Consider the following 14,655-nt stretch of genomic DNA (forward strand, 5'->3'; position numbering starts at 1 on the left):
TAAAATGTATCCTATCCTTTTCAAGATGTTAAAATATGAAAAATAATGGTGATAATTTGTACAAGTTATTTTGTTATTCTTGTTAAAATATTAAATGTTTCGTAAAAATACTGAAATATACATATGTGGCAAAATAAAAAATTGAGCACCCCCTCTTACATGGGGGAGGAGGGTAAGTAGTGATCTATAAAATATAAAAGGTTAGAAACTACTCTTATACATCAGTCACCCATCCTAGTTGGTAGTCTCCTTAGAAAAAAAACATGAAAGATGCCAACGCTATGATGATGACAACTGCTCAAATGTGGTAATAAAGATGAGTGTGAATATAGTGAAAAGAACATAGGTCTTTGTGCCAGTTATCAATTTATTGCCTCTCAGCTCAAATCCACCCTTCAATATCTGCTTTGCAACAATGAACAGAATCCCTTCAGCATTTCTCCTTTACAGTAAGCATCATATCATACTAAGCTGTCTCAGTAGGGAGTAGTAGAAGGCACTGTAGGAGGAAGGGGCTTCTCTGCAGGATGGGAAGAGGACATCCGCCAGTGCTCTGCCCCACCACATGCATCGTCCCTCAGTGACCCTGCAGGCCCAGGCTGGAGATCACTTTTTTGTGGGCCTCTCAACACAGACACCATACACTCCAGGCTTTGAACCACTGCCCAGCCACCCACTTGCCAAGAACTGTAGACTAGGTAGTGACCCAGGCAAACCAGCCAACTTCTCTGCCAGCCAGTAGGCTGGAACTACAGTTTCTCTAACAAGGCCTGAACCCCAGCCTTGGGGAAGGTGTCTTCATTCCAAGTTTGTCATTCCCTGTATACTCTCCCTCAGCCCTACGGTATTATTCTTTAGAGTTCTTTTATATCTTATGGTTACTGTTTATCATAGCTTAGTAATTCTTTACACTAAACATCCCCTTTTAAAATCACTGTATGGGTTCTGTTTCCTGATATATGCTTGCAGTCAAACAGATCTGAGTTCAAATTTAACTATGGACTTGTTCAAATTAAAACTATGTAATGATCTGAGCCTCAGGTACTACCTATAAAATAGGAAACTTTACCATCTCTCTTATCATATGGTCATTACTAAGATTAAATGGGATTATGGGTTATAAAGGCAAATGCAGATCCTCAATAAATGATCTTTTCTCCTCCCTGCCCTGATCTGTAGCCTCCTGTCCATTTACTCTATGCCAAAAAGACACAAAGAAGCAATCAAATGAAACTGTGTAACTCAGAAAATCATAAATAGAAAAATAGTCAGAAGCATACTCATTATAAAGCAGGCATATTAACCCAACAGAATTATGACATCAACCTTCCAGCATCTGTCTCCTTGAAAATTCCATCCTGATTGGGACATAGTTCACAGCTAGGGGAAACACCACATTTACAGGCATCACAAAACCAAGGTTCAGTGGAGTTTTCAGAAGCTGAACTCATAATAGAGTCACTCTCTCCATCAACTCCATAACAACCTAAAAGAAAAAAAGAGTATGATTAAATAGAGTTTATTTTTTAAACTCACATTTATAAAGTTACAAAAGAAAAAGGGAAAGGAAGTAGAGAAAAATTCTGAAAAATTAATGGTTTATAAGAATATAACAAACACATAAACACATAAGTCAAAACACATAAGTGAAATCATTTTATAAAAATATTTTTTCACCTACCATAGTATATGCAATGAAATAAATGACTCTTTAAGATAATTTTAGACCTACTGGAAAGCATTACAGAAGGAGGAAATTTTAAGGTTCTTTAAAAAATTTTTTAACTAAAAAAATACATAAAAATATGCGTTTTCATTAAAAAGAAATCAGAACTATTTAGTCTATGAACTATTAATTAGTAAACATTTTTGAGCTCTCTTTGTACTGAACACATATATAAAAGACCATGATCATGCAAAACATACAAAAAAAAGCCTCTGATCTAATTTTGGAGGTGGCAGATTAAAACACAAATTCATACAACCACAAATGCAAAGCTAGTATTAGTAAAAGGAAAATAATACAGAAACACGCACACACATAAATTAAGGCTATAGAACAATATGAATAGTTCAGACTAGAGTTAGACAAGTGAGTTCTATTCACAGCTGAGCCAGTCTAGAACTATACAAGGTATTTGATCTTTTTAAACATTTATAATTCTTCTAACTTCTGTAAAAATGTATCCATAACTGAAATGAAAAGAGAATACTCTTTTTCCTCTTTTCATTCACTGATAACTCGATATTCTGAGGGTTAAATTATTTAAGCAGCTAATGTGATTTAAAAAATTTTAAATATCCTCATGAACATACCAAACAAAGAAGATAATGTAGCATAGTTCTTTACATTTTAGAGTAGGACATCAACCATTATTGATGGCTTGTAATAAAGAGTACCTCCCTGGTGACTACAATAATCATGACTCCTAAATTGTTTTCTTTTACCTAAATAGTGCTGGATATACCACAAACTTCATATTATCTAACTCTTTTTCCAGAAAGGAAGACACTGCCCTAATGACAAAACATACTTAAGAAAAATAATTTAATGTATATGTAGTAATTAAAAAGATTACAATCTTATTCTAGTTCCAATGTATGCCCCATCATCTTTAGGCTTGGGCATTTCTCTGATATCCTAAGACACATTTATTTCCTGTCAAGACAGGTCACTTCTACATATAGCCTATAATCAACCTTCCCAGGATACTTTTCACCAGGTTTATTCTAAGAGGGTAGTCTTAGTGCCAAACTCGAAAGGGCACTAAGTACCCAAAGTACCCTTCAATAAACTGAAGCCATTAAAAAAAAACACTATGAGAAACATATATAAGTAACAAGCATCTCTCAAAAGGACTCACCATGTAGGTAAGTTTATATGCATCCAATGTAAGATCATGTGATTACTGAAACTGGTTATACACTACACAGACAACAGGAGCCTGTTGAAAAGCATCTTCACATAACCACCAAAGACATCCAAGTTAAAACAAATAAATAAGTATGTAAATAAATACTGAGTTGAACAAGTCACCCAGAAAGAAAAAGAACCATACACATTAATAAATAATTTTAAACTACCAACATTAATTTACTAGATGTCGTTAATAGGTCAACAGTCATGCATAAGTATTTTATTCACACAGTAGTACCACTCCATATAGATTATATTAAAATATCCTAGTAGGCAGAAAACTAAAAAGTTGTTTGCAACTGTGATTTACATAAGCTGCCTCACGCAAATCCCTTAATTATTGTCAAGCTTATGTTATTCAAAGGCTTTATAATGGTGAACCTGAACATAATCTGAAAAGTCATACGAAAGAATGCCAGAGAAAAGATTTTAAAGGAGCTAGACTATCATGCACAAGATAAGAAAAGGAATCAAACTATTAATTTCTTTAATATAATTAAATTGTGCTTGGTAATAATTATCAACTTCATCACTTCTTTTTAGATATACATTTTTTAAATGATAAATTATAAAATGAAAAAGAAATAAAATTTTCTTCTGGGAGTAGTTATTATTAACCATCACCAATAGAAGAATATTCTTCAGTAAAGGCAACAGTAAGCAAAACATTTTATTCAAAAAAATCATAAAACAATAAAAACAGTCAATTTGATATCTCAAAAGGTTATGCAATACTACAAAGAGAAAAGTCTATTTTCTTCACAAAATAATATTCCTTCGAGGCAAATTCTTTCATTTGTATTCACACAAAGTCCCAAGATAATAAAACCCCCAAGTGACTATCCATTTTATTCATCTCATTCACCAATATCAAGGTAAATCACAGCAGTTCACTCTTTTAGAATAAAGCAGTTTCAATTCTAATTTTTAAAGACTATACCACACACCTGACAAACACCTGCATAATGATTAAACCACCTACAAACCACCTGAGAAGTGATTTCAACCTAGGAAATTCCTACTTTGTAACCTAGAAGGCTGGTATTATATAAGCACAAAGAACAACCAGCAAGTGGATAAGTATTTCTTCTTCAGCTTCACTGCCCTTGAAAAATAATCCACTCTGTGTTATTACCTTTACAGAGTTCTTTACTTGCCACTTTTCCCCTATTTCCACTTTGCCCTGCCATTTTTCCCCTATTTCTCTGCCATACCTGTTGGGTTTACTGAGCTCTAGACCAAAGTTCTAGCATTTATATCCACTCTAATCCATTTTAATTAATGACTAAATACATTTTTAAATATTTTTTTCTTCCATAGACAAAAGAATTTAAACTACCATAAAACAAGGTTTATTCTCTTCTACCTATCTAATTTTGAGTAAAAGATGCAAAAAGTACACTTTCAATATGATTACAGAAAAAAAGTCTTTCTTTTATATGGGTAAACATATAAAATAAAAAATTTATAGATATATAAAACCTATTTCATATAGGTTTTTCATGTTTTTAAATGGGTAAGCAGAGAAAACATGGTTCTATGACTGTCTAACAATCAACCTCTGGGTAGTACATGCAACTTATACAAATCATATTTAATGCAAAATAATATAAAATGTGCTTACAATTGTTTTGAGTTATACAAGAATACGTATAATCCAAATCAGTGGAAATATTCCCATTCAGCCTGGCATGGGAGACCAAAAGACCTACAGTCTTCTACTTTCTAGCTATGTAACTGTAGACAAACCACATCTCTGAGGCTGAGTTACCTCATCTGCAGTAAGTATTTAACATCTATTCTAACTATCTCTCAGTATAGAAAATTAAAAAACAGGAACAAAAAATTTGCCATTTTAAAATTTAAAATTTTTCTGTACTTAACATCCTATCACTAGAACTCTGATTACAAAACCCACTAAAATAAGATTTTAAATTGAGTAATATTGTTGTTTATGAGAAAAGAACTTATAACATGCATGATACCTGTCACAAATATATCCTAAAGCACAAAAGAGCAAAAGTGCCTGCTCACATATAAAGTCCAAATGGTTATAACTTGAACATACTTTAGTACCCAATAAACACTCATAACAATATATTTTTGCATATGCTAAGAAATAAAAATAGTCTAGGGCTAGGCTAACAGCAGACTGAAAAGTAAACAAAGGGGGGAAAACATCTTAGTAGACTTTATTTAATGCATTGCTGGCAAAGTGTGCTACCTAATGCTCTGTCATGTACTATGACATGTAGGTGACATTTTTCTTCAGACAGTACAATCAATACATCAGGATAACTGACATCACAGTCAGGGGTACCCTACTATTACAAGTCAGTTACAAGATCTTGTCACAAAGGTGCTTATACTAAGTGACAAGCTGCAACCCAAACAAAAAAGAAATTCATCTACACTTAGATGAAATAAGTACTCTGAAAAATAGACAGTTATACATTTAATAACCACATTTGGAAAACTATCTTTTAGCAAAATCTCAACTTAAAAACTTACCTAGGACTTCCCTGGTGGCGCAGTGGTTAAGAATCTGCCTGCCAATGCAGGAGACATGAGTTCGAACCCTGGTGCAGGAAGATTCCACATGCCGTGGAGCAACTAAGCCGCTGCGCCGCAACTACTGAGCCTGCGCTCTAGAGCCCATGAGCCACAACTACGGAGACTGCGTGCTGCAACTACTGAAGCCCGCGTGCCTAGAGCCTGTGCTCCGCAACAAGAGAAGCCACTGCAGTGATAAGCCCATGCACTGCAATGAAGAGTAGCCCCCTCTCGCTGCAACTAGAGAAAGCCCGCGCACAGCAAGAAAGACACAACACAGCCAAAATTAAAATAAATAAATAAATAAATTTTTAAAAAAACTTACCTAAATTATAATTACTTAAGCCATAAGTATATTTTTTTAAAAAAGGGAAAAAAGAAAAAGAAATGATAAAGCAAATACACAAAAGCACTAACTATGGTTGTCTGGATATTAGGACTGTTAGAAATGTTTTATCTTCTCTCTGTTCTATAGTTCCCACATTTTATTTATTATTCATGCAATATATTATGAAAGAGAATTAGCTTTCTCTAAAATAAAACATTTAATACGTTCATGTTTAACCGTGAAATGTTTAAGGAAAAGTTGCATGGCCGATTTACAATACGGAAGTCTGTCACTTAGGCACCTGATTAAAAACCAAAACCAAAAACATAAAACCTAGCAACACTAGTTTCCTATTATGCCTTAGAAAATTTCCCTTCTTCTGAATTCATTAATTTTAGATAAAAATTCACTTTGGAACTTTAAAAGTATCAGAGAAATATCTACATATGTGTATAAAAATGAACATTCTAAACAGTGAAAAATATTACAAAGTTAAAAGGTACAGAACAGGGTGGAAAAAGTATTCGCAAGGATGAAAACTATTTGTAACACATATAGCTAACAAAGGATTAACATTAAAAAAAAAATTCCAAGAAGTCAATGAGAAAAAGACAAGAAATGACAAGAGAAATATATAGAAAGTAACAGAAAAAAGAAAATAGCCACAGATACCAAACTTCAATACAAATAAAGTGAACACATAATTAAGAGATAGTCTCCAAAATATTTTTTTAATTTATTAATATGCAGTGTTGCAGAGTTATCAAGTAGTTTGTACACTGTTGGTAAGAACACAAATAAATACAGTCTTTTTGAAGGGCAATCTGGCAAAGTTTGTTAAAAGTTTAAATGCACTTACCTGTTGATTCATTCTAGGAATCTACCCCACAGAAATTACATGTATATGACATATTTGTTAGCACTATATATAAGCAAAAAACTACAAACAAAAAAAGTAAATACATTATGGTTGAACCACTCTATAGCTAAATACATACCATTAAAAAAATAATAATAAAATATCCATATGTACTCATGAAAAGAATCTCAAGATTAAGAGATGAGTGAGTGAAATAAAGAGATGAGTGAAATAAAGTGAGTTATACGGGAGGAAAATCCCATGGAATTTATCTTATTTATTTACTTATTGCAGGGCAGGGACTGTGCAATTATGCATATGCATATGTGCACACGTGCATGTAAGTAAGAGCCTGACGAAAGGGACTCTTCACTGGTCAAATCTGGACAATCTAAGCATCACAAAGAGTAATGAGGTTGTAGATGATAATGTGTGAGACCACAGTAATACTGAAAAGGATAAAAGGGGAGAAGTTCTCTACAAAATAAATGCTGCCTGATAAATGTAGAAGGAATGATAGAATTAGAAAATCCCCACCCTACTGAGACTGAACCAGGAAGAAATAGAAAATATAAACAGACCAATCACAAGCACTGAAATTGAACTGTGATTAAAAATCTTCCAACAAACAAAAGTGCACAACCAGATGGCTTCACAGGTGAATTCTATCAAACATTTAGAGAAGAGCTAACACCTATCTTTCTCAAACTCTTCCAAAATACAGCGGAGGGAGGAACACTCCTAAACTCATTCTATGAGGCCACCATCACCCTGATACCAAAACCAGACAAAGATGTCACAAAGAAAACTACAGGCCAGTATCACTGATGAACGTAGATGCAAAAATCCTCAACAAAATACTAGCAAACTGAAACCAACAGCACATTAAAAGGATCATACAGCATGGTCAAGTGGGGTTTATTCCAGGAATGCAAGGATTCCTCAATATACACAAATCAATCAATGAGATACACCATATTAACAAATTGAAGGAGAAAAACCATATGATCATCTCAATAGATGCAGAAAAAGTTTTAGACAAAATTCAACACCCATTTATGATAAAAACCCTCCAGAAAGTAGGCACAGAGGGAACTTACCCCACATAATAAAGGCCATATATGATAAACCCACAGCCAATATCATCCTCAATGGTGAAAACTGAAACCATTTCCACTAACATCAGGAACAAGACAAGGCTGCCCACTCTCACCACTATTATTCAACATAGTTTTGTAAGTTTTAGCCACAGAACTCAGAGAAGAAAAAGAAATAAAAGGAATCCAAATCGGAAATGAATAAGTAAAGCTGTCACTGTTTGCAGATGACATGATACTACACATAGAGAATCCTAAAGATGCTACCAGAAAACTACTAGAGCTAATCAATGAATTTGGTAAAGTAGCAGGATACAAAATTAATGCACAGAAATCTCTCGCATTCCTATACACTAATGATGAAAAATCTGAAAGAGAAATTAAGAAAACACTCCCATTTACCATTGCAACGAAAAGAATAAAATATCTAGGAATAAACCTACCTAAGGAGACAAAAGACCTGTATGCAGAAAACTAGAAGACACTGATGAAAGAAATTAAAGATGATACAAACAGATGGAGAGATATACCATGTTCTTGGATTGGAAGAATCAACATTGTGAAAATGACTATACTACCCAAAGCAATCTACAGATTCAATGCAGTCCCTATCAAACTACCAATGGCATTTTTCACAGAACTAGAACAAAAACTTTCACAATTTGTATAGAAACACAAAAGACCCCGAATAGCCAAAGCAATCTTGAGAACGAAAAACAGTGCTGGAGGAATCAGGCTCCCTGACTTCAGACTAGACTACAAAGCTACAGTAATCAAGACAGTATGGTACTGGCACAAAAACAGAAATCTAGATCAATGGAACAGGATAGAAAGCCCAGAGACAAACCCAAGCACATATGGTCACCTTATTTTTGATAAAGGAGGCAAGAATATACAATGGAGAAAAGACAGCCTCTTCAATAAATGCTGCTGGGAAAACTGGATAGCTACATGTAAAAGAATGAAATTTGAACACTCCCTAACACCATACACAAGATTAAAAGCTAAAAGGGAGTAAGACCATGGTCCACCTAGAAAAAAGATAAAAAACAAAAAAATCTACGTTATTTGGACCAGGTCACACATCATTACATATTTTTTCAACCCAGGTTCCAATTAATATGGGGTGGCAACAGTGCATAACAGTGTCAGTAAGACTTGACCCAAAACATCTCCAGGATATATATATGCTGATCAGGCTGCACATTACTGTACTGAGGATTATTGTTACTTTTCCTCAAAAGAGAAATTCAACCATGTAACCAAAGATTATTAAGCAGGGTTTGATGTGTTTTTTTTTTTCTTTTTCTATTTAGTAGACAAGACTGCTACAAAGCTAGTGGAAGATGAAAAAGTCTTCACAGATCTACTAATCAACACAATTTCTTAGTGATGCTATCCAAATGCGACCAAAAAAACTTAAATGGAAAAGTCGGGAGTATATCCATATTAAAACAACCCCTTCTCAAACGAATAGTGATATTTGGCAAGGAATCTTTTGCACTAGTAGATAAAAATGACCTACAGGAAATTACATTAGAAAGGATCCCAAATACCGTATTTGGTATGTTTACTAACAAACAGGGAATAACAATTTTATTAGAACACTATATTAATCATAACTTTAATTCATTAGGTTTATAAAAATATACATTGATGTTTAATAACACTTCTCCCTTAAACCAAAACAGATCATTTAAAATCTCCAAAACTAGGAATCTTTCAAGATATTAGCTCTAATACTACTACTAAGAAAAGAAAGAAAAGCTACTAAGAAAATGAGAAAGAGAATTATATAATCACAAAAATTAATGAGAGAAAGGGAAAATTATACTAAAGGAAGAAAGTAGTAACAATAAAATAAAAAACTCAAGATTTATTTTTTACTTTGATTTACAATTTGCATCTTTAACTTTGAACGTATCTGAAGTTCACAGAATTAACAATACTCCCAACAAAGCAATTATACTACAACATATTCAGTTTCTGAATAGAGAAACTACTCAGTTTCTCTATTTATTGTTTTCCCTATTTATTTTTTCCACATATTAGCTTGCTCCCAAAAAGCCTACAAAGCATCACACTCAGGAGTATTAATTTCCCTTTCCGTGTCTTCCCTTCTTCCTTCTCTCATAATAAAAATAGTTCCCCTATTCTAATGAGTTAGTCTTGGGAGAAAAATGAGCAATCATTAGCAAATGCTCAAGTGCCATCAGAGCCATTTAAATGAATAACACAAGAAAAAATGCTACATGACTTTATAGACACAACTTGCTTTTGACCTAAATGAAATTACCACTCAGTTTGATAATCTTCTTTGTCTGCCTTCACTCAGAAAGATTTTTTGGCTGTTTCTAAAAAATCAAAGCTTCCTTAGAAAGAAAGTAGATTTGCCATTATTGAGGCTATTCATCTGAAGCACAAGTATCATTATGAACTTTTAATAGCTCTAGACACATCAGGAGAACTAATGGGGTGTCCTTCCAGAAATCTACATTCATTTAAACAAGAATCTATTGGGAAAGAACTCATACCAAGAATCGAAGAGGTACAAGACTAAATCAAAGACGAAGACAATGTTGGTGGGGATACAGAGAAAAGGGAACCCTCGTACACTGTTGGTGGGATTGTAAATTGGTGCAGCCACTATGGAAAACAGTATGGACGTTCCTTAAAAAACTAAAAATAGAACTACCATATGAACCAGCAATTCCACTGCTGGGTATATATGCAAAGAAAACAGAAACACTAATTTGAAAAGATACATGCACCCAAATGTTCACAGCACCATTATTTACAACAGCCAAGATATGGAAGCAACCTTAGTGTACATCAACAAATGAATGGATAAAGAAGATCTGGTATACACAATTGAATATTACTCAGCCATTAAAAAGAATGAAATTCTGCCATTTGCAACAATGTGGATGGACCTAGAGAGTAAATATTATGCTTAGGCGAATAAGTCAGCCAGAAAAGGACAAATACCTATGTTATCACTTATATGTGGAATCTAAAAAAATAAAACAGCAAACATATGGAACAAAACAGAAACAGACTCAATATATAGAAAACAAACTAGCAGTTACCAGTGGGGAGAGGGAAGGGAGGAGGGGCAAGATAAGGTAGGAGATTAAGAGATACAAACTACTATGTATGAAATAAATAAGTAACAAGGATACGTTGTACAGCACATGGAAATACAGCCATTATTTTGTAATAACTTTAAATGGAGTAAAATCTATAAAAATACTGAATCACTACTTCATACATCTTAATATAATATTATAAATCCACCATACTTCAATAAATAAATAAATAAGACAAGAGGTCAGAGGGGAGGGTTCATTCTGATTTGTACATGGTACTAGTCCCCAGGAGACTCAGGCCTGAGTCCAAAATGAAGGACCTATAGTACAATAAAACAGTTGCTTTACTATCATAGCTGTGGGACATTGAGACCGCATGGCTGTAGGAGCCTGCCTACCAGCAGCAAGACACATCACCCTCAAAGTAGATGAGGAACTATACAGTCAAATACTTCTAAAGACCAGGCAACTATCAAAAATGAGCAAGGGATTTGAGAGAAGACAGTGGTAAACTGAAGATTGTAACTTCACCAGCAGGAGGCAGCCCTATTCAGCTCCAGAGGATTGTTGCCATAAGAGAGTGAAAACCTACTGCTGTCAGAACTTCAAGAGAACGAATTCCAGAATGTGCAAAATAAAATCTCCCAGTTTTTAAATGCTAGCAATCAATTCAATTTCTTAAAACCATTGTGCTAGCCTTAAAAATCACATCCATGGTCAAACCTATGAAGTAGAGATAGTGCCCTCACCATGAGGAAAAGTCAACAACACTAATAGTACTGGTCATGCCTGCATCACACATCAGCAATGACAGTCATGAATACAAGCAATGGTAACATACTTGTGACCATCAGTGGTGATCAATACAACAATGGCAGCACAGCTGCTGCTTTTGATGTTCAACTATTCTGCAACTCCTCCAAGAAATCTGAACCACTCCTGGAGGGAAAAAAAAAATGCATACATACAACCATGTTGACTGGTCTCAATTTATATTCATTACTAATCTAAAGTGGTTGCTTATTGCTATCTGGTAATGATATATAACATAATATATACATGTGAATACATGCATGTATGTATACACACACACACAATATTAAGTATTGTGTTATTCCCCCAAATAACTATTTTACACCTACCTCTCACTCCTCAAATCTCCAACACTCTGCTAATGACTGCTTCCTATTTCACTGAAAAGATAAGAAGCATTCAAAAAATAATTTCCACATGCTCTGACCACCACATCTAACATCCTACCTACATCTGTATCCATATATTTTCTTTTCCCTCCAGTTACTATGGCTACCTTTATCTATTAAATCTCTCCACTTGGTACTGGATCCCATCCTCTCTAGCCTTGTACTCAAAGCCCTTGCTCCACCAACTGTTCCCCTTTCTCTCCTTACATCATCAATTGTCAACTTTCTCTTTCCGCTGGTCACTTCCATCAGCACACTAACATGCCAGGTAATCTGCATCTGTGGTAGGCAGCCTCTAAGATGGCCCACAGTATTAACATTCTTGGAATGTCCCCTGCTACATTTGACTATCGTTGTTCTGTGTGAACAACAGAATATGGCAGAAATGATAGTACATAGTCTGTTAACTAATTTTGTATCTTTCCCCTTGCTTTTATGTATTTTACATTTATTTAATAAATCATGTGATAGAAACATTTTGTCCGTAACCCTTTTTTTCCCATGACCTTTGGGATGGCTTGCCTGCTAGTGTACTGGGCGTCTACAGTTGCATTAGAGTAATTTCCCACAAGACAGGTTTCCATCTTACTCTAAAAACAGTATTTGAGAGCTACCTTCTCTTTTGAAACATCTTCCTTACTTAACCTCCAGGTCACTACTTAAGGTTCTTCTCCTATCTCACTGGCAATGTGTTCCCCACCTCCTCTGACGTGCTAGGACCACTTTACTATACTCCCTGTGAGCACATCCAGGCTCACAGTTTTAAATAACATCTGCAGACTGATGAGTCCCAAATTTACCTCGCCAGCCCCTATATGTTACCTAAACTCTAAAAATTTAAAACCAAACTTTTACTCTCCACCTCAAAACTTATTCGTCTCTTGGATCATTGCTATGGTCTCCTAAATGGTCTCCCCGATTCCCACTTTGGACCCACTTCAGTCTACTCTCAACCCAGCAGTCAGAGTGATCCTTCCAAAACATAAATCAAATCATATTAATCCTCTGCTCAAAACTCATGTCGGTCTTCCCAGATCCATCACAGTAAAATCTGAAACCTATGACTTTCAAGGCCTCATCTGGCTTGCCCCCAGCTCTGCCTCTACCACTAATCAGCTCACTCACTCAGTTCTAGCCACACTAACCTTCATGTCATTATACAAACACCCCGAACACGTTTCCACTTCAACATCTTTACTCACTACTCACTCATTCTGGAGTGCTCTTTCCCCAAATATTCACATGGTTTGCTCACTCACATCCTTCAGGTCACTGCCCAAATATCACCAATAACAGAGAGGATTTCCTGTGTAAGCTTTTATAAATACAAACTTCCACCTACCCACTCAACCACCCCCATTCATAGCACTCCCAATATTCCTTTTCCTTATTTATTTTTCTCCATAGTCCAGACCACCACCTGATACATACTTATTGTTTTATGTTTTCATTCCTGTCTCTCTTACTATACTTTAAGCTCCATGAGGTCAGCAATGTCTACATTGTTTATTTTACATGCCTAAAACCAACAGAATGCCTAGCACACAGAAGGTACTAAACAATTATTACTGAAAAAAATAAATGAATGAATAACAGTAATAGGAGACATTCCCACAGTGAGTCTTAGCAGCAAGGGAGGGGAGCTTCACATGAAGGCAAGAGGACTGGTTAAAGAAGCACAGGTCCCACAGGTCTCAAGTCCAGCAGACACCCAGAACTATTTGGGAGAAGGACTATAATACCAGAAAGACCAGTAAGAAAAGGCCATAGAAACACTGTTTTGCAGTAGGCATGGCCCTGATAAGAAAAAATTAACTGATAGGAAAAAAGAATAACTTTACCACAGAGAAACCTGGAAGACACCCTCTCAACCAAGTGATCAAAATAACATCACCAGTAACTGGACAAACAAACATACATGCATTGACAGCACAACATAACTTCTATGGCACCCCTGCCAAAAGCACATAACCTGAACCTAATCATGAGAAAACGTAAGAAAACCCCAATATTGAGGACATTCTATAAAAGAACTGGCCTGTATTCCTTAAAAATGCCAATGGCATGAAACACAAAAAGACTCAAAATATGTTCTAGATTAAAGGAAACTACACAGACATGACAACTGAATGCAATTCATAATCCTGGATTTTATTTTGCTAGAATCAACATTATTGGGATGATTGGCAAAATGTGAATATAATCGGTAGATTACAGTATTCTATCAATGCTGATTTCCTGACTTTGATAATTATGTGACTGTGTAAAAGAATGCCCTTGTTCTTTGTTCTTAAGAAATATACATTGAGGTATTAGGGGTAGAGCTGAACATTTTGTCTACAATTTACCCTCAGAGAGGTGAGGAAAAAATTATTATATGAGAGAAGATAAAACAAATATGGCAAAATGTCACCATCTTGGAAATCTGAGTGACAAGTATATGGAAATTCTATTACTCTTATAACTTTTCTATAAGTCAGAAATTATGTCAAAATAAAAAATTTTAAACAAAGTACAACAAAATGTTACATAAAAAAAGGTTCAAAATTCATAATCAGGAAAAATATTTTCAACATATTATACGTAATATGTAATTACACATTACATATA

The 14,655-nt window shown here is 34.8% G+C and overlaps 1 protein-coding gene across 6 annotated transcripts in view; it reads right to left on the minus strand.

Moving 5' to 3' along the window:
• The window catches only part of PHF14 (PHD finger protein 14), a 201,186-nt gene that overhangs the window by 170,101 nt on the left and 16,430 nt on the right, over positions 1–14,655 (minus strand). For all 6 annotated transcript variants that reach the window (XR_003795130.1, XM_029233137.1, XM_029233140.1 and 3 more), the window contains exon 5: positions 1,327–1,486. Coding sequence is in view for 5 of the 6 variants with exons in the window: in XM_029233137.1 (XP_029088970.1) it covers positions 1,327–1,486 (160 nt within the window). In the remaining variant the exon portion in view is untranslated. The remainder of the gene's footprint in view (positions 1–1,326; positions 1,487–14,655) is intronic.

The sequence above is a fragment of the Monodon monoceros genome, unplaced genomic scaffold, assembly GCF_005190385.1.
Source record: "Monodon monoceros isolate NGI ecotype Baffin Bay Population unplaced genomic scaffold, NGI_Narwhal_1 Super_Scaffold_2, whole genome shotgun sequence".
NCBI classification, from domain to species: domain Eukaryota; kingdom Metazoa; phylum Chordata; class Mammalia; order Artiodactyla; family Monodontidae; genus Monodon; species Monodon monoceros.